This window comes from Dreissena polymorpha, chromosome 5 (genome assembly GCF_020536995.1).
Source record: "Dreissena polymorpha isolate Duluth1 chromosome 5, UMN_Dpol_1.0, whole genome shotgun sequence".
NCBI lineage: Eukaryota > Metazoa > Mollusca > Bivalvia > Myida > Dreissenidae > Dreissena > Dreissena polymorpha.
The window spans coordinates 68857249-68878788 of record NC_068359.1 but is presented as its reverse complement, the minus strand read 5'-3'; the positions used below and the strand labels follow the sequence as shown (position 1 = coordinate 68878788).

General features: G+C 35.4%; 1 protein-coding gene across 1 annotated transcript in view; it reads left to right on the top strand.

Moving 5' to 3' along the window:
- The first annotated feature begins 47 nt into the window (after positions 1 to 47).
- Positions 48 to 21540, top strand: part of LOC127832172 (pleckstrin homology domain-containing family M member 2-like) — a 42997-nt gene continuing 21504 nt past the window's right edge. Inside the window, exons 1-6 of the mRNA XM_052357471.1 lie at positions 48 to 296; positions 4249 to 4355; positions 6920 to 7029; positions 7470 to 7594; positions 12585 to 12647; positions 14911 to 15045. Of these exons, the coding sequence (XP_052213431.1) occupies positions 192 to 296; positions 4249 to 4355; positions 6920 to 7029; positions 7470 to 7594; positions 12585 to 12647; positions 14911 to 15045 (645 nt within the window). The 5' untranslated portion in view covers positions 48 to 191. The remainder of the gene's footprint in view (positions 297 to 4248; positions 4356 to 6919; positions 7030 to 7469; positions 7595 to 12584; positions 12648 to 14910; positions 15046 to 21540) is intronic.

The window sequence follows — 21540 nt, the reverse complement described above, 5'->3', positions numbered from 1 at the left end:
ACAACAACAACATTGAAAGACTGGTTTCAATATTGTCATATATATCAGCACTAATAACTTACAATAACACCAACCAGAAACGAAAAACGAAACTGGTCATCTGACACCAGGAAATGTACAGAACTATCAGTAAAAAAAATCTTAATATTGTCAGCGATGCTTTCCGAAGTGCCTGGTTCAGAGCGTGAATCATGAACTTCGTCTACAGTCGATCAACCATTGCAATGGACAGTGCTCACGATAGAATGAGGCTGAAGGACAAAATAATTGCAAATGTTGCAAAAGCTGTCAAAAGTGTGAGTATTACACAAATTATAATAATTATATTTTTTTTTAAATACTTTCGTTACACTGGGGTCGAGACAAGGTATATGTTGTTGTGTTCAGACTTAGGGAAGTTATGATGATGATTTACCGTTTGTTTCATCAATTTGCTTGACACAGTATAACAATTATATAAAATAATAACGTATCCCGGTGTGACCCAAATTCGACGATATAACGGTTACATAAAGCAATATTTCGCAAATAATGAAAGAAATTATATAGCAAAAAATAATAATTTTTAACTCGGCTGTAATACTTTGAAATGATTCCAAGACATTAATCATCCATTTAAATTTAAATCGATAAAAATAGAACATCGTCGAATTTAGATGTCGTCGAATTTGGGTTACGGTAGGATATGTCAACAAATAAACATTGAATGTTAGAGTCCACACTCTTTTTGCACGTGTTGTCACAAAGTAGAGCTGCTGTATGTGTTTCAGTGTAAACATGTCAGTGAAATCACAGCCTCTCACAAAAGTTCTTGTTTAAAAAGTTTGGCTAGATTGCACTTTACCATGTTACCGGTATGACGTTGTTTACCACTATCGCCAAAGCGGGGGTTTGAGGGCGGTAGCCCCCGATACTAAGGAATTTGATAGAAAAAAACGGATTATTAGGTGTTGGGTTAGTTTTTAGATGTAAAGCGTTAGGTATAAGGTGTTGGGTGTTGCGTACCGGTAAAGTGTAATTGCCCCAAAAGTTTTTATATTATGTATTCTTAATATTTGTATTTTTTCACATACATGAAGTAACTCCAACCAATCTCTGTATTATGTTAACTCATGTCTTGACTGCCCTAAGGGCCTTTTTTATACATAAAAATCTCAAGGAAGACATATTGATAAATAAATGTCTGTAATAACCCTTTGTACAACTTTGTAAAAACAAAAACACAAAGTCATCAGGAAAGATTCAGACAAATTAATAATAATGTAATCAAAACAATATTTACAAGTATTATTTGCTCTGTATAAATTCTTTTTAACTGGAAAGCTGACAAGTGTTATGCTTAAAAATGTGTGAGAATGTCTAGATTACTGATAATGCAAGAAACATCTCATTATTAAAATTTTATTATGTTTTAGGCAAATATTAGCTTACTGAAAGTGTACATTAATATTAATAACAATATAAAACCAAATACCAATTAACATCAGGTCAAATACACTGCATTAGCCTTTAATTAAAGTTTCATGTGCAGACACTCTTAACAACAGGAAGTATGCCATATAAAGATTAAAGTGGTGCATTTTAATTTGTTGATTGGCTTATATTTCATGTGATATTTATTTGCTTATATTTTTTTATTCCAACAAGCAGAGAAGAACATTGCCCGTTCTGAACTGTCTTAACAGTCAAAGTTGCGATGTTAGTTCAAGTGCACGACTGTCTGCTCATTTACATCACCGGCCTTGTTACATCTTTGTTAAGATTAATAAAGTACCTTATTTTAAAATATTTTCAAAGTCTCCTACTGTAAGGATCGTTAGGATTATCAACTTCCAAGAAATGTTAAAATGTTCATATGCAGTGATTTTTTTGCTTTTATTTGTTACAGCCTGTGCCATTTGAATTGGGAAAATTAGCGCGATAAACCATGATATTGGGAAAAATAGTGCAATAAACCATGAAATCGGGAAAAATTAAGCATTATAAATATGATTTAAAGTAACAGAATTAAAATTGTTTTTAAGTGCATGTTCAGGGTTTTTTCTAGCCATTTTGAGAAAAGGAGTCTGGTCAAATTAGGATTGTTTTAATAGATAAAAGTGGCAAATTTGAGTTAAGAAATCATAAGAGACTTCTTTCTTTAAAAAAAAATCAGCTTTTTGGGAAAAAACGTAAATTTTTGCTATTGGGAAGCAGCCGAAAATCAGCAGTAATTTTTAGGAAAAAAAATCACTGATATGGACTTATACAAGTATTCCCTTCTGTTATTACAAGGCAAAGTGGTTAAAATCTGGTATGTAGCTAATTATTTTGATCAACTACAACATTAGTTTAAATAAAGTCACTTATCAAAAGTGGCCATACCCTGGGGATCACGCAATATATCGTAATAGAATATTCTTAGCTCAAGCCACATTATATCATAAGTAATAACATTTTTATTATAAATTTTAAAGTATTTGTTTGCAAAAACGCAACAATACCAATTTCCCAATTTTAGATCAAACAAGCAATTTTTCCAAGGCAAAGGGCCCCATCCCATTCCCAAAATGGGGAAAAAGAACAATGCTTTTTGCAATTGAAGACTTCGCTATACAGTTATTGCTGTGCAATGTTACACAGCATAGAATTGCACATTAAGTAAGGTTTTGAGTACATCAAGTTGCCATTAAATTGTATGACTATGTAGCAGAACTTGAGGTTCAGAAACATACTTTAATGGTGCATTACAATGTGGGCTGTAAAACAAGCAGCGCTATTTTGTGACATTTGTATCATGATATTTATTTTCCATTTAAACTACTGTTCATATTTTCCATTTCATTCACTGAAAGTGTACATTTGTATGTTTTGATGTGAAATACATTTTACAATAGAAAAATATGTTAATATTTTTTAATTATAATTTAAAGATAAAGATACTAGCAGTTCTCATGATTCCAATGACCAAAATCCTTTTTTTTACAAAATGTGAAAATGTTTGTACTTAAGTTTTACATTGAACATTTCTTGGAATCAATTCATTTATTTGTTTCATTGCCAACTTTTAGAATTTACATCAGTCTGTTTCAAATGCCCCACACAGTTGTGAATATGACTTGTGAAAGTGAAAATGCAATTCTTGGTTTTTAATAAGGAACTTTATTGGCTTATGGTTGATTTGCTTCTCCTGTAAAATAAATCACATTGTGTGTTAACACTTAAGTTTCATGTTCATCAACAGATATGTCATTGCATTAAAAGTAATAATTCCAATATGATTACATGTATAGAAATATTAACGTATATGTATTCATAAAAGTGAAATTAAATTAACTAAAAAAGTTACACGTAAAAAGTACACCAAACTAAATGTATGATAATGTTTGTGGCATGCATTCATTTTTTTTATCATACAGCTGCATGGATATCTCCATGAGATAACACTGCCTGATATATTTTTGTATCAGTTCAACAGGTCTGGAAGTTCTTACATAAGTAGATAATAGGAGGTTATATTACTCGGAATCAACTATAAAGAAATCAATTTTAGTAAAATCGAGTTAGATTAAACAAAACCAACAATTTGATACCAAGATGTAATATATTTTAAACACAAAATGCAACACAAACTGCAAAAAACATGTTTTACAAATATGAAGCGTACATGCTCATGACATCATTATTAACACTTCAAACGAAAATAGTCATATTCTTTCCCGATGAAAATGAAGCTTTTTAGCAATTTTTTTCAATATTTCTTTAAAATCGGTTTGTAGTTGTATGGTAAACAGAAAAGCTTTGAGCTTTGTCTCGGCAAGCCTCGCCGTTATATTATTCTAAGCCTTGATTATACATTTTAAATTTCTCATTGTATTAATTTATGCCAGACTTACAATGAGAAATTATGACAACAAATCAGGACAACTATTTCTTAATGGCTATCTATGCAAGCAAGTGAGCCGAACAAGGTTGAATGCTATGTATGAAAACAAGTGAGCAAAACAAGGTTTAATGCATGTTCTTAAAGTGTCATCCAAGATAAGCCTGTGGAGTCTACACAGGCTAATCAGGAACAACAATTTCCGCTTGTATTGTGTGTTTCGTTTCAATCAAGTCCCTTCTTGGTGAAAATCAAGTTAAGGCGGAAAATGTTGTCTTTGATTGGCTTGTGAAGACTGGTCAGCCTAATCTGGGGAAACTCTTTACGCACATGCGTTACTTCCCGTTTTCCCATATCAAGGCTTGAGTTCACATACTGTATTACAGATACAAGAGCTTGATGTGTTAGCTGGACGGCAGACAGTGAAACTGGGGAACTATGACTGGCAGTGTCAGAGACTGTGTGAACATCTGGACCATACCCTGCTGCATGGGTAACGACTCTTAACCCTTTACCACTCGGATACGTATTTTGGCGCATTTGTAGTCCCTTAGAAAGTAAAATTTAATTAAATACCTTTCTTACAAGATTCAAGTTTTTTAAAGGCTTCTTTTCCAACCCTTAAATACTGATGAGCAGAAAACAGCATAAAACCTGAACAGACTTCTAGTTACTAGCATGCTGTTCTGGTTTTATGCTGTTTGCACATAGCTATTTTCACTTTGCTTGTGAGTGGGAAAGGGTTAAATTATATGATCTCTTAACAGTGACTTTTTGCCGAAAATTAAAGCATCTTAAAGTTTTTAACCTTATTTAGAATCTGGAGTATTTAGAGAACATTTATTTTCAACATTAAAAGTAAAAATTCTTCTTAACATTTCATATGTTTAGCATTTAAATATTTAACTTATTTAAAGATATTATTTCTATAAGTGTTGCTATTGATCACATGTTAAGTAGCCATCCCCATTCCCACAGTATGTTTCTTCAATGTACAAGTATCACAAATCACATGCAAGTAATTGAGACGATTGTTTTATCTGTAAAGATCACAAATCTAAGTCATATGTGATCCTATCTATTATTGACAGCTTTGGCTATAATAAGGATGTTCTGAATAACACTTATGTGTGCACTTGAGAAAGTTACTGGTTAGTATTTAGCCATGACTATTGTTTATGTCTGTGTTAGTGTCAGGCTGTTTCCTGGTGTGTCTACTGGTCAGTTAAACAGACCCATTAACTCACCATTCCCAAACTAAATTTGCCCAAAAAAATCCAAATTTGAAAAAAAAAATAAAAAAAATTTATTTTGTTTTTGATACTTTTTAGAAAGAAGTGTGATTAAGATGATTATTCTATCTCAATTTAATTTAAAGTACATCTTTAAAAAAATAACTATAATTTAATCGATCTTTTTCTTCAAATTTCATTGTAATAAAAGGTTATATTATATTATTTTTCCCCAAATCAGTGGATTTTTCGTGCAGAAACATTCACAATGCTGAAATTTGATTTTTAGCTTAGCTGTTTTGGGAGAAAAGCCAAGGTATTGTCATAGCCTCCTCGTCGTCCTCAATCCGGGCGTCGTGCTAAAACCTTTACATTGGCTCTAAAATTAAAGTGCTTCCACCTACAACTTTGAAACTTCATATGTACATGCACCTTGATGAGTTCTACACGCCACACCCCTTTTTGGGTCACTAGGTCAAAGGTCAAGGTCACTGTGACCTTTAATATAAAACTTTAACTTTGCCTCTAACATCATAGTGCTTCCACCTACAACTTTGAAACTTCATATGTACATGCACCTTGATGACTTCTACATGCCACGCCCATTTTTGGGTCACTAGGTCAAAGGTCAAGGTCACTGTGACATGTAAAAAAAAAATCTGACAAGCTTTCGCAGCCGAGCGTGGCACCCGTTATGCGGTGCTCTTGTTTTCTCTAAATGACCAGGAAAATGCCTGCTGTGTCCTGTCCTGCATTGTCCTGGAAACTTGGGAATTGTCAGGCCGTAGTAACTAACACATTCTTATACTTTATGAAAAAGAAAAGACTTACAACCAAGAAATATACTTGAGTAGTTGAATATATGGAGGATTATGATAACATTAACGTTCTGAAAAACAATCTAAATTGATTTTATTTAAAGTGTTAAATACCAAGTTGAACTCAATAATTAGACTGTTCTAGAACATGGCAGTTTAAAAAATATTCTTAATTCTAAGGCTTAAATATAAGAAAAAAATATGTGAATATAGTCCAAGATCAGGTTATATTTAGTGACTCAGGCCACATATACTTGAGTCATAAAATTTGGAAAAAAATCTGAAGTGCATAAATACAAAAATAACAAAAAACAGTAAGAAAGGTTAAACAATGTTTTTGACTAAATAATAAATAATTAAATTTATTTTCTAAAAACAAGTTATTGTTCACTGAAATATGTTTACTTTTTTGCTGCAAGTAGAATTTATTTAATTTTAGCAAAAGTTGATTTATTTTGTTTAGTGTAATTGGCTTTGAAACTTTTAGTGTAATTATGATAAGACAAGCGGTATGATATTGAGTTATATTTCTGGAAAATTTTCAAACATAATAATTTACCTTTTAAAAATAGTAGCCCAAGGAACTGCTAAAACATTTACAGATAGTTTAAATCAAAATCATTTTATATGTTCTTCCAAAATTTACCAAATTTGTTTTGTTTTTATACTTTCAGTAGACTTTCTTAGGGTTGGTTATATGTAGAAAGTCAGCAATCTACTTTTTCAGCATTGCCCTTCTATCAGAAAACAGCATTACCACCTGACCACTAAGCTGTATAGAATATCAGAAAATAACATTACCACCTGACCACTTAGCTGTATAGAATATCAGAAAATAGCATTACCTCCTGACCACCAAGCTGTATAGAATGAAAGAAAAATCATTTTTCCTACTTGAAAGCAGCACTTCTATGAGTTTTGAGTGATAAAACAAACACAAAGTTGTTGCTATTAAAATTTAAAGTTGTCCCTCCATTGTATTAAAATTCTGCACTTCCGTTTCGCAGGCTTCGTCATGTGACGCCAGGCTATTGGAAGATCGTCACAGAGTTCACCCATAAGGAATGTGTTAAACAGATCAAACGTATGAGACATGTGACGACAGATCTTGGTCGAGGTAATGTATGAACCTGGCCTTGGGAATACAGGGCTTAATGCATTTGCGTAAAATGACGTCCCACTGGCTAAGCCGGGACGACACTTTCTGCTTGTAAGGTGTTCGTTTTTTGTTTAAATGAGTGTTCTTCTTAGCGACAATTCAGTTTAGGCAAAAAAAAGGCGTCCCTGATTTGCCTGTTCGAACTGCACAGGCTAATCTGGGAAAATACTTTACTCACACGCATTAAGCCCAGTTTTCCCAGAAGGCGGCTTACCGGTATTTAAACAGTTGATTCAATTAATCAAAGTTAAGGTTTAAAGACAAAAGTTTATTGTTGGTATGGATTTTGCAATGAAAGTTAAATTGTGAAGCACTAGTAAATACTCTCAGTTATTTTGAACAGTATTTATTTCATAAATAATTATTATCTAATGTCGCATGGCGCGATTATCGCGCAGGTCGGGCGTGGCTGCTAATGGCCCTGAATGAGTCTCTGCTGGAGAGCTACCTCCGCTGTTACCAGGGCAACAACAGTCTTGTGGAGAGCTTCTATGTGAGGGACGCGCTAGTCAGGGACCAGGATGTGAGTCAACCCTTTACCACAGAAATACCTATTTTGACGCATTTGTAGTCCCTTTGATAGATAAATTTAATTAAGTACCTTTCTTACATGATTCAAGTTTTAAAGGCTTCATTTCCAACCCTTAGATACTGATGAGCAGCAAACAGCATAAAACCTGAACAGACTGCAAGTTACTCGCAGGCTGTTCTGGTTTTATGCTGTTTGCACATAGCCATTTTAACTTTGCCTCTGAGTGGGAAAGTGTTAACAGAGGTGACACTTAGGCGAAGGCATGTATCATTAAAGAAACAAGCAAGAAATGGAAAGCTAAATAATTCCTAAAAATCCTGGAATTCCTAGAGTGTTTGTCAAGTTTATGTAAATGAATTTTTAAACTCAAATATTTGAAACAAGTAAATATTGCTAAAAACAGAATATAAACGAATACTTGAATCTGAAATTGTATGTAAAAAAATTGAGATTTTTACTTTTAATTCAAGTTATATTTATGTATGAAAAGTTCGCTATCTACATGTATATCCCTAGGTTATCGAGTTGTCATCTCTTTAAGTGTAGATATCTTGTTAAGTGGCACTCATATTTATTAGTCCCCTACCGGTTTCACCGGAGGGGACTTATGGTTTTGTATCCGTCCGTCAGTCTGTCCGTCACACTTTTCTGGATCCTGCGATAACTCTAAAAGTTCTTAATATTTTTTCATGAAACGTGAAATATGGATAGATGGCAATATGGACATTATGCACGTCATTTCATTTTTTTCCTACGTCAAAAATTGTGGTTGTCATGGCAACAAATAGACTAGAAATACTGCTGAAAATGGTGTTTTTTTATGGATAGATGGCAAAATGGACATTATGCACGTCACTTCATTTTGTTCCTACGTCAAAACTTGTGGTTGCTATGGCAACAAATAGACTAGAAATACTGCTGAAATGGTGTTTTTTTTCTGGATCCTGCGATAAATCTAAAAGTTCTTAATATTTTTTCATGAAACTTGGAATATGGACAGATGGCAATATGAAAATTATGCACGTCATTTCATTTTGTTCCTACGTCAAAAATTGTGGTTGCTATGGCAACAAATAGACTAGAAATACTGATGAAAATGGTGTTTTTTCTGGATCCTGCGATAACTTAAAAAGTTCTGAATATTTTTTTATGAAACTTGGAACATGGATAGATGGCAATATGGACATTACGCACGTCATTTCATTTTATTCTTACGTCAAAATTTCTGGTTGCTATGGCAACAAATAGACTAGAAATACTGCTGAAAATGGTGTTTTTTTCTGGATCCTGCGATAACTTGAAAAGTTCTTAATATTTTTCATGAAACTTGAAACATGGATAGATGGCAATATGGACATTATGCACGTCATTTAATTTTGTTCCTACGTCAAAAATTCTGGTTGCTATGGCAACAAATAGACTACAAATAATGCTGAAAATGGTGGTTTTCTGGATCCTGCGATAACTTTAAAAGTTCTTAATATTTTTTCATGAAACTTTGAACATGGATAGATGGCAATATGGACATTATGTACGTCATTTCATTTTGTTCCTACGTCTAAAATTATGGTTGCTATGGCAACAAATATACTAGAAATACTGCTGAAAATGGTGTTTTTCTGGATCCTGTGATAACTTTAAAAGTTCTTAATATTTTTTCATGAAACTTGGAACATTGATAGATGGCAATATGGACATTATGCACGTCATTTCATTTTTATCCTACGTCAAAAATTCTGGTTGCTATGGCAACAAATACAAAAATATTCTGACAATGGTGGAATTTCTGACAATGGTGGAGCCGGTAGGGGACTTTTATTGCTTGGCAATAGTCTTGTTGCTTATGTAACTTTCATAATTTTAATTGTGTATATAAATTCCATATTTTTAGCTCACCTGTCACGAAGTGACATGGTGAGCTTATGTGACCGTGTGATGTCCGGCGTCCGTTGTGTGTGCGTGTGTGTGTGCGTCCGTCAACAATTTGTTTGTGTAGACAGTAGAGGACACGGTTTTCATCCAATCTTTATGAAATTTGGTCAGAATGTTTATCTTGATGAAATCTGGGTTGGGATTGTATTTGGGTCATCTGGGGTCAAAAACTAGGTCACTAGGTCAAATAATAGAAAAACCTTGTGTAGACAATAGAGGTCACAGTTTTCATCCAATCTTGATGAAATTTGGTCAGAATGTTTGTCTTGATGAAATCTGGGTTGGGATTGTATTTGGGTCATCTGGGGTCAAAAACTAGGTCACTAGATCAAATAATAGAAAAACCTTTAACAGCATAATTGTTTTTCACTAAGTGTATTATAATAATTTATCTATTAGATTAAATAGAATAAAATTTTCTTTATTATGGTTTTTATCTCATAAAAATCCATAAAGGATTAGTGTTATTAATTAATTATTGAACAATTTTTTTCCTGACATGCCGTCCCAGATATTAACCGCTTTCAGCTGTAGACTGTGCTTCAATACATCGCCGTGTTATTGACCTGAAAATGTGATACGCAGTCGGCATTAACACCGGTCATCGAGACAAATTACTGATGTGAAAACAAATCGTACATCGTAGCGGCTTAAATAAACAATTACATCTGATTAAAGATTAAAGATTGCTGCCGATTTAAATCAATTTGAGTACTTTTTGCGTATATTTAATGCCGAATGGGATGCTGTGTTTAGACTTAAGTTGAGAAAAATGGCAACGAGATACTTGCCTGTTGGATATAAGGTGAAAGAACTTGAAGGTGCATAAAATAAGTGGCGCTGGGAATGGTTACACGAGAAAGACTACGCTGTAGTCTACGGGCGGGGAATGAACTTGTTGAGAAAAGTGGAAGCTTGTGGAAAAGCGGTTTGAGAAGTTTGTAAGAAAACCCTGAATTATCAGTCTTGTGGGAAGAAGGCATTTCGTCTCCACGCAGAGGACCCTAATCACATAAATAATATAAGAACCATCAAGACTAACCAGGTAGGGTTTTTATTTTTTAATTTTACGACCCCAAATTTGGTCGTATTTTCTGTTGCTAAAGTTTACTGTTTAGGTTGTTTTGCATCAAAAATCGGCAAGATAGATCTAGCAAATTTGCCAATTTTTTTTATTTATAACGTATGATTCATTGATTGTGAGCTTTTAAAACATTTTGACCTTTGAATAAAGCATAAAACAGAAAAAGAATTTTAACAGTAATTGAAAAAACAATCAAATACACCATTTTTGCTGAGTGGGACAGGTCTTTTTTAGTTAAATAAAATGTTTACTTGTCCCCAACATATGAGCTTAGCAGCAAGAAATGTTGTTTTTTTTTACTTTTTGTAAAACAAATATGGGCAACCTACTGTAACCCAAATTCGACGACACCTAAATTCAATGATGTTTTATTTTTATCGATTAAATGGATGATTATTGTCTTGGAATCATTTCAAAGTTATACAGCAGAGTTAAAAATTATTATTTTGTGCTATTAAACATTTCATTATTTCTTTAATTATTTGCTAAATATTGCTTCATGTAACCATTACATCGTCGAATTTGGGTCACACTGGGATACAATTATTTAGCATTCAAACAAAACGTTTGGGATAAAAACTAGGGGAACCCATGCTGAAATTTTCAATTTTAACTGTTGAGCAGAAGCCACCATACCCAATTTTCTTAGGTGTTTGTGGAGGCTTCTGGCAGCATGATTCTGTGAATATAAATGGTGACAAACATTTGATTCTGCATTTATTAAACATGTTTTATTGACTTTTTAAAGTATGTGTGAAAAATATAATAATTTGTAACGACTGTTACAGGTTTTACGGGGTTCTTCAAAAGCAACACCTGCAGTCGAGTCCATGCCAGACAGAGGTGCATGTGAATGAATTGCCTTTTGACTAACTTTTGTGTGTTCCTTATCAAATACATGAAGATTTTTAAATATAAGTGTATGTTGTTTTTTTTAAGAAAATAGAATCACCAGAACAGGTACAGGCACCCTTTAAATGCGTCAAATCCAGGAGCTTCCAGGGGCCTCCGGCCCCCTTGTCCCCTGGACCCACTGAGGGCCCTGTGGCCCCCTGGCCCCCAGCTTTAAGTTCAGGATTTTCAAAATCTCCAACTTTGACCACTGCAAATGCTTTTCTAAAACTTTGGCTACAGTTTCTAAAATTTGGCTACACAAAATTCCATTTGGCTAAAATGTTGGCTACATAAATTTTTGGGCAAGGGGAGCACTGTTTGGATTGTATTTGGGTCATCTGGGGTCAGCAACTAGGCACTAGGTCAAATAATAGAAAAACCTTGTGTATACTATAGAGGTCACAGTTTTCATCAGACATTAATGAAGTATAGTCAGAATGTGTGTCTTGTTTTAATCTGGGTTGGGATTGAATTTGGGTCATCTAGGGTCAAAAACTAGGTCAGATTAAAAAAAATCTGTTGTATACAGTAGAGGTCACAGTTTTCATTAAATCTTTATGAAATTTGGCCAGAATATTTATCATGATGAAATCTGGGTTGTGATTGTATTAGGGTCATCTGGGGTCAAAAACTAGGTCACTAGGTCAAATCATAGAAAACCTTTGTGAAAACATTAGAGGTCATAGTTTTTATATGATCTTAATGAAATATGGTCAGAATGTTTATCTTGATAATATCTGATTTTGGATCCTATATGGGTCATCTGGGGTCAAAAAAAAGGTCACTGAGCCAATTCTAGTAAAACCTTGTGTAGATGAAAGAGGTCACAGTTTTCATCACGTCTTAATGAAATTTTGTCAGAATGTATTAATTAATGAAATTTGGCTTGGGATTGTATATGGGTCTAATAAAATTTAAGTTCATGAAGCAAGGTTAGTCAGGTGAGCGATTCAGGGCCATCATGGCCCTCTTGTATATTGTTTTAATTATTTCCAATTTTTTTTTATTGTTTATATAACATCCATAATTGTAATTGATTATATAACTTCCATATATGTAATGGACTTTCAGAAGTTCGAAGTTTTGCTGACAGTGATAGCAGGGCTAGAAAAAACTGAATTTCAACTGGAATGTGTAAGTTATAGTATTTCTCCTGCAAACTGCTCCTGCAGGATTTGGAACAAAAAAGGGTTTGAGCTGTTGGATCACCTCATGTAATTGTCCCCTACCGGTGAAACCAAAGGGGACTTATGGATTGCGCTGTGTCTGTCAGTCAGTCTGTCAGTCTGTAATTGTCCCCTACGGGTGAAATCGGAGGGGACTTATGGTTTGTGCTCTGTCTGTCAGTCAGTCTGTCAGTCTGTCACACTTTTCTGTATCCTGCGATAACTTTAAAAGTTTTTTATGTCCCCCACTATAGTAGTGGGGGACATATTGTTTTTGCCCTGTCTGTTGGTTGGTTGGTCTGTTGGTCTGTTGGTTGGTTTGCGCCAACTTTAACATTTGCAATAACTTTTGCAATATTGAAGATAGCAACTTGATATTTGGCATGCATATGTATCTCATGGAGCTGCACATTTTGAGTGGTTAAAGGTCAAGGTCATCCTTCAAGGTCAAAGGTCAAATATATGGGTCAAAATCGCTTATTTAATGTACACTTTTGCAGTATTTCAATATTCAAGATAGCAATTTGATATTTGGCATGCATGTGTATCTCATAGAGCTGCACATTTTGAGTGGTGAAACGTCATGGTCAAGGTCATCCTTCAAGGTCAGAGGTCAAATATATGTGGCCAAAATCGCTCATTTTATGAGTACTTTTGCAATATTGTAGATAGCAACTTGATATTTGGCATGCATGTGTATCTCGTGGAGCTGCACATTTTGAGTGGTGAAAGGTCAAGGTCAAAGTAATCCTTCAAGTCAGAGGTCAAATATATGTGGCCCAAATCGCTTATTTTATGAATACTTTTGCAATATTGAAGATAGCAACTTGATATTTGGCATGCATGTGTATCTCATCGAGCTGCACATTTTGAGTGGTGAAAGGTCAAGGTCATCCTTCAAGGTCAAATATATGGGTCAAAATTGCTCATGTAATGTCACTTCTGCAATATTGAATCTAGCAATTTTATATTTGACATGCATGTGTATCTCATGGAGCTGCACATTTTGAGTGGTGAAGGGTCAAGGTCAAGGTCATCCTTCAAGGTCAAACGTCATATAGGGGACATTGTGTTTCACAAACACATCTTGTTTTCATGAAACTTGAAACATGGATAGATGGCAATATGGAGATTATGCATGTCATTTCATTTTGTTCTTACCTCAAGAATTATGGTTGCTATGGCAACATATTGACTAGAAATATTGCTGAAAATGGTGGATCCTGCGATAACTTTAAAAGTTCATCATATTTTTTCATGAAACTTGAAACTTGGATAGATGGCAATATGGAGATTATTCACATCATTTCATTTTGTTCCTGCATCAAGAATTCTGGTTGCTAAGGCAACAAATAGACTAGAAATATTGCTGAAAATGGTGGAGTTTCAACTGTAGGGGACTTATATTGCTTTGCAATAGTCTTGTTGACTCATATCTTTTGCACATAATTTTTGCTCTTCATATTTTTAATGCCATTTCCATGGTCTGAATTAAATAGAAGTCTCAAAAATTGTATGCAATGTTTTACATCACAAGGTTGCCTGTTTGTTATTTTCTTGAAAACATCTTGCTACTAAATCAAGTGCAAGGCCAAAAAGTATAAGACTTCAACCCCTGACAATTTGTCCTCCATGGTTTTGATTTGAGTGATAATATGAGTGTCATTCTTGGAAATCGGGGTTTAATGCATTTGTGTAAAGTGTCCTCTCAAATAAGCCTGTGCAGTCCACAAAGGCTTATCAGAGACGAAGCTTTCCATTTTTATTGGATTTTGTTGTTTATAGGTAGTCTCTTCTAAACAAAATTCAAGTTAGGCGGAAAGTATCGTCCCTGATTAGACTGTGCACAGGCTTATCTGGGATGACACTTTACACAAAAGCATTAAACCTGTTTTCCCAGAACGGAACTCATATTATTTCATGCAACCAATAAAATATTGCAAACCCACTCTATGGGACACTAAGACTCTGACAACAGTCCCCATTGTAGGGCTTGTAGGCATGTGCTCTGGTAAAAAAAAAAACAACGTGCAATGCACATCCATGTATTAAATGCCAAAATGGAGAGAAAAAAATTAAATCTTAGAAAACTAGCAAGTTGGACCGAAAATGGCTGCCATTTTACTATTGTGACATCATATAATCACGGTTATTGAAAACCTTGTTAAGTATACGAAGCATGAGTTGCATAGCACTAATTTTGATCCGTGCTCTGCTACCTTCTCCTGCAGGACGTGCCCTACCTGGACCTGTGTATCTATCCTCCCAAGAGCAGCCGTAACAACATCGAGGCCTCCATGGACTTTGACCGCCTGTCCATCTGCAGCATGGAGAGCGTCCATGTGCCCAACAAACCACTGCCACAGGTTAGTCTAGACACTTGATGAATGTGCGTAATGTGTCATATGTTATTGGGTTTGGGAAAGTTATTTTTTCTGTTTAAAGGTTTGACAATTTAAAAATAAAGCCAACAAATGGTTTGGAAAATAGTACACTAACATGGTATCATTTGTTAATCAAAGTACTGGCAGTACTGGTGTGACGATGCTTTTGAAGAGGATGGATATAAAACATCAATTTAAGTTGATCTATATCACCACAATTGTGTATGTTGATACGAACATTTGGGTACGAAAAAAAATTTGGTACGAAAAAAATTTGCGTACGAAACCTTTTTGGTACGAAAAAAAGTTTAGGGGTACGGGGCAGTAGTACCCGTGGGTAACTTGACCCATTGAGCGAAACTGGGAGGCGGGTCACATTCTTGTTCATTAAGTATGGCAATACATTCATGATAATTCTTGAAAGTAGGTATGAGCACATAGCCGGACCATGTGAGCTCAATCGTATGAGCACTTGACTAGCCGAGTTCGCCCAAGAACATATGGATAAGTTAATTAAAAGGGAAATGACCTTATACATGTATATGCTGAAATCTAACAATCGAATGAAATATCAAACATGGTATGTACACTTAGGTGGTTGTGTAATTTCTGTTAGAATATCGTATTCAATATGTAAATTTTAAATGATTGTGCCCGCACTTGAGTTTGTTGCCTTGTTTGAGTCTATACACGCCTAGGCTGCACCCAGTGTGTGTATATGTATTTTTCCAAGGTAATGAGTTACGTCCGCGCTGAGGCTGCATAATGTTGGGACCCGGAGTGTGTCCAGCACTCCTACCTAATAAGATTAGATTGACGACAGTTGGGACGAATTTTGAATTATAGCTGCAATTTCCAGCTATTTGTTTTGTACTGAAATACTTTTTAATTTTTTATATGGTCAAATGCTGCGGGGGGATGAGATTTTCCGGGAAAGAAAACAACTGTAAGGAATGGTGACCACAAAACATACAAAATATAACATTGCGCCGGGAGCGGGAATCGAACCGGTGTCGTAAAGGTGAAAAAGCGAACGTCCTTACCACTGCGCTAGCGGGACGGACAATTACACAAAGAAATTTTGTTTTATCTATATATATCATAGCAGTGCAGCGTTTACAGTTTGCAGGTTCGAAATCGTTTGCATTCTTTAGTTTTATGATCACGTAAAAAGTTAATTTGACATGTTTTTATTCGCAATTTATTTACTAAATCGAGAACAAACATTGCAATTTCCAGCTATTTGTTCTGTACTGAAATACTTTTTAATTTTTTATATGGTCAAATGCTGCGGGGGGGGGGGGGGGGGGGGGGGGGGATTTTCCGGAAAAAAACAACTGTAAGGAATGGTGACCACAAAACAAACAAAATATAGCATTGCGCCGGGAGCAGGAATCGAACCGGTGTCGTAAAGGTGAAAAAGCGAACGTCCTTACCACTGCGCTAGCGGGACGGACAATTACGCAAAGAAAGTTTGTTTTATCTATATATATCATAGCAGTGCAGCGTTTACAATTTGCAGGTTCGAAATCGTTTGCATTCTTTAGTTTTATGATCACGTAAAAAGTTAATTTGACATCTTTTTATTCGCAATTTATTTACTAAATCGAGAACAAACATTGCAATTTCAAGCTATTTGTTTTGTACTGAAATACTTTTTAATTTTTTATATGGTCAAATGCTGCGGGGGGGGGGGGGTGAGATTTTCCGGAAAAAAACAACTGTCAGGAATGGTGACCACAAAACATACAAAATATAACATTGTGCCGGGAGCGGGAATCGAACCGGTGTCCTAAAGGTGAAAAAGCAAACGTCCTTACCACTGCGCTAGCGGGACGGACAATTACATAAATAAATGTTGTTTTATCTATATATATATCATAGCAGTGCAGCGTTTACAATTTGCAGGTTCGAAATCGTTCGCATTCTTTAGTTTTGTGATCACCTAAAAAGTTAATTTTACATGTTTTTATTGGCAATTTATTTACTAAATATATCGAGAACAAATATCAAACAAAACAGAGAAAATATATAGTTGTTTCATTGGTCCATAAAAATAAAATGGATGTAAAATTACTAATTTGAAATTAACGTTCTGATACACTTATTGAATCTGTTTCCCCAGGATATGCTGTTCTATTAATATTTACCTTTATCAACACGAACGACAACTCTGCTAGGAGAATGTTATCAATGAAAATCAACGAGCAATCTACTACGCAGTGGCGAATGCCAAGGGAAGTAACTGAAAAATCGAGTTATCTCAATCGGACTGGCTCGGTCTATTACATAGGTTGCCATTGTGAAGAATTTTTTTACTGGTTATCAAACCTTGGACGCTGCTGTTCCAGCATCGTCAAAAATATAGTTTCCTATTCACCAGGCTGTTTGCAGATAAATAGGATGAAACATGTTAAATGCAGTATTATTGTTCAATAAGAACTGCCATAAGCATGTGCATACAAATATCAATTCATACCAGTTAAAGAGTAATTATTTTGCTTAAATTGGCCTAATCCTATGGGGTCAATCAATGTATTTCGCTAATAACAAAAGCCTTACTGTGAAGCCTTTAAGTATTGTGAAAGAATAAACAGATTGTTGATAGTATTCTAACATGACAGAAAATTCCCGCTTTTCATGCGCTTACATGCTTTTTCTCCCCCACTCAATTGGACCATCTTCCACAAAGGAACGAAAAAGTGGTATTTTATTATTCAAAGGGGTGACATTTAACCCTTTGCATGCTGGGAAATTTGTCGTCTGCTAAAATGTCGTCTGCTGAGTTTCTAAAATCAGCATTTTCTTCGATTTTTTTCAAAGAATACTATCAGAATAGCAAACAGTTTGGATCCTGATGAGACGCCACGTTCTGTGGCGTCTCATCTGGATCCAAACTGTTTGCAAAGGCCTTCAAAATTCGGTTCCCGCACTGAAAGGGTTTAATGTTTCTTGAAATAATTGTAGCATTGGTGATCTTTGTATTGTAATTTTTTTAACGTTTGACACATACAAAATATTTTACATGATTATTTTAAGAACATGTAGTGACATGTGTAAGAATTCAATGTTTATATTTTGTAATATTTTTCTTATATTTAAGACTAAACTGTCAAGAAAAATCACAGTAAGAAAATTGTTTTGCATGTTGTCAACTTGTTTTTTGTAATAGATCACTTGAGCATGATGTGTTCCGTAATGAGTTTTTTGTAATCAACCTTTTGTCTGTTGTGTTTAATGTGTCTTCAACTTATACCTTGTGAACACTCTAGAGGTTTATGAATTGCCCAATCACCATATACTTGGTCAGAACATTTGGCCAAACAATATCTTGTTTATTTTTTTAAAAGATTTGCATGTTATATTTGCCTTTCTCCTGCCATGGCTTGATGCATATTGTGGTGTTATCAACTGATTTTTATGCTCCCCCAAATTTTTTTGGGGGGAGCATATAGTCGCCGCTTCGTTTGTCCGTCCGTCCATGTGTCCGTCCGTCCGTGCACAATTTTTGTCCAGGCTATTTCTTAGCAATTAATGACCGGAATTCAATTAAACTTTATGGGAAGCTTCACTACCAAGAGGAGATGTGCATATTATCAGCCGGTTCTAGTTGGATGATTTTTCACAGAGTTATGGCCCTTTGAAATTTTCCATTAACTGTACATATAGTGCAATTCTTGTCCGGGCTATTTCTCAGCAATTAATGACCGGAATTCAATGTAACTTTATGGGAAGCTTCACTACCAAGAGGACATGTGCATATTATCAGCCGGTTCTCGTCAAATGATTTTTCACAGACTTATGGCCCTTTGAAATTTTCCATTAACTGTACATATACAGTCGAAACTGACCTAACGGCCACCTGAATTTACCGGTCACCTGCAGACAACGGTCAGTCTGGAATCCCCCTGACGAAAAACCCTCTATATAACACTTGAATTCAACGGCCACCTGTCCATAACAGCCAACGGCCACTACATTCCACTCCGAAATTCATGTTTGACCTGAAATCAACGGTCACGCATCAGTCGTCTCGAGTCGTCTCGAGTCGCGAAAATTAAAAACAGCACATCATGTGTCCGTCTATTTTGCGGTAAAAGCGTCTGATAGCGGTAATTGTCTTTGATATTATAAAAGCGGTCCGCTGCGAGTAAACAAACAATAAGGTGTTGAGAAGGTTTCTTTTCCGGGGATAATTGTGGGGGTATCTTCAAAAGCAAATATGTCAGAGTTTGTGACACGTTTACAGTAATTATCGCTTATTAAATGACCGCTAATTAGTACATTGTACTTACAACATTGAGTATCGATTTAAAAATAACATTTTCGGATCATTCTTTAAAAGAGCTTTCTAGGGTACACAACATTTTTTTAAAGCAATCGGATTAATAAAAGAAGGAATAACAATGAGTGGTAAACGTAAGTTCCTCACATTAGAGGAGCGAGTCAAGTGTTTGAAGAAAGCTCTGCACTTCCCCCATCCAGCACCGTCTGCTCCGTCAGCGAAACGTGCCAGTTTATTGATCACCTAAAGAACGTTGCTTTGGCAAAGAACAACCAGGTGATGCTTGACTCCATTATGAAATTCCAAGACGAATTCTTTGCGCACCGGGTCAAGTGTGCTAGTGTTCAAAAGAAGATAAGCGAGTTTTTTAGCATGGAGTGAATTGTTTTGTTTGTTGCCAGTGATAATGGTTGTGTGTGTTTTTAAGTTTTTTTGCGTGATAAGTTATCTTCTTTTTGATGCATGATGTGCTATGTTTTTTTGGATAAAGAATGAATGGAGTGATTTGTTTTGTTTGTTGCGAGTGATAATGGTTGTGTGTGTTTTTAAGTTTTTGCGTGATAAGTTATCTTTTTTTGTGTGCATGATTTCATATGTTTTTTTGGATGAAGAATGAATGAATGTTTGTATTTAATATGAGGTTGTTGAATAAAAATGCTTTTGTGTGATGTTTGCGTACGAATAAATTTAAACAAACTTTTTGCGTCTTTTTAGAACGGTACAATTACACCGTACTATCTTTTATTATGCTTAGTTAACGGCAATGAGCCTTTGTGTAACACTGTATGCAAACGACTGGGTGGGGTAACGACGTAGCAATACTAACAACTGACAAACCATCTTAAAATTGTGATCTGAATTCAACGGTCACCTGTTGACAACGGTCACTTTGATCATCTCCCTTGAATGACCGCTGAATTCAGGTTTGACTGTAGTGCAATTCTTGTCCGAGCAATTTCTCAGCAACTAATTACTGGAATTCAATGAAACTTTATGGGAAGCTTCACTACCAAGAGGAGATGTGCATATTGTCAGTCGGTTCTCGTAGGATGATTTTTTACAGAGTTATGGCCCTTTGAAATTTTTCTTGCACATATAATGCAATTCTTGTCCGAGCTATTTCTCAGCAACTTATTACGGGAATTCAATAAACTTTATGGGAAGCTTCACTACCAACAGGTGATGTGCATATTATCAGACAGTTATGGTCGCATGAATTTTCACAGAGTAATGGCCCTTTGAAATTTTCTATAAACTGTACATATAGTGCAATTCTTGTCCGGGCTATTTCTCCCCAACTACTGACAGGAATTCAATGAAGCTTTATGGGAAGCTTAACTACCTTGAGGAGATGCGCATGTTATTTATGGGTTCTGGTTAGATGATTTATTATGCTCCCCCAAAAAATTTGGGGGGAGCATATAGTCGCCGCTTCGTCTGTGTGTCCGTCTGTGTGTCCGTCCGTGCACAATTTTTGTCCGTGCTATTTCTCAGCAACTAATGACCAGAATTCAATGAAATCTTATGGGAAGCTTCACTACCAACAGGATATGTGCATATTATCAGCGGGTTCCGGTCGGATGATTTTTCACAGAGTTATGGCCCTTTGAAATTTTCCATTAACTGTACATATAGAGTGCAATTCTTGTCCGCGCTGCTTCTCAGCAGTTAATGACCGGCATTCCATTAAACTTTATGGGAAGCTTCACTACCAAGAGGAGATGTGCATATTATCAGCCGGTTCTGGTCAGATGATTTTTCACAAAGTTATGGCCCTTTGAAATTTTCCATTAACTGTACATATAGTGAAATCCTTGTCCGGGCTATTTCTCAGCAACTAATGACCGGAATTCAATGAAACTTTATGGGAAGCTTCACTACCAAGAGGAGTGCATGTTATCAGCCAGTTCTGGTTGGATGCTTTTTCACAGAGTTATGGCCCTTTGAAATTTTCCATTGTACATATAGTGCAATTCTTGTCCGAGCTATTTCTCAGCAACATATTACGGGAATTCAATGAAACTTTATGGGAAGCTTCACTACCAACAGGAGGAGTGCATGTTATCAGCCAGTTCTGGTTGGATGCTTTTTCACAGAGTTATGACCCTTTTAAATTTTCTATAAACTGTACATATAGTGCAATTCTTGTCCCGGCTATTTCTCCCCAACTACTGACTGGAATTCAATGAAGC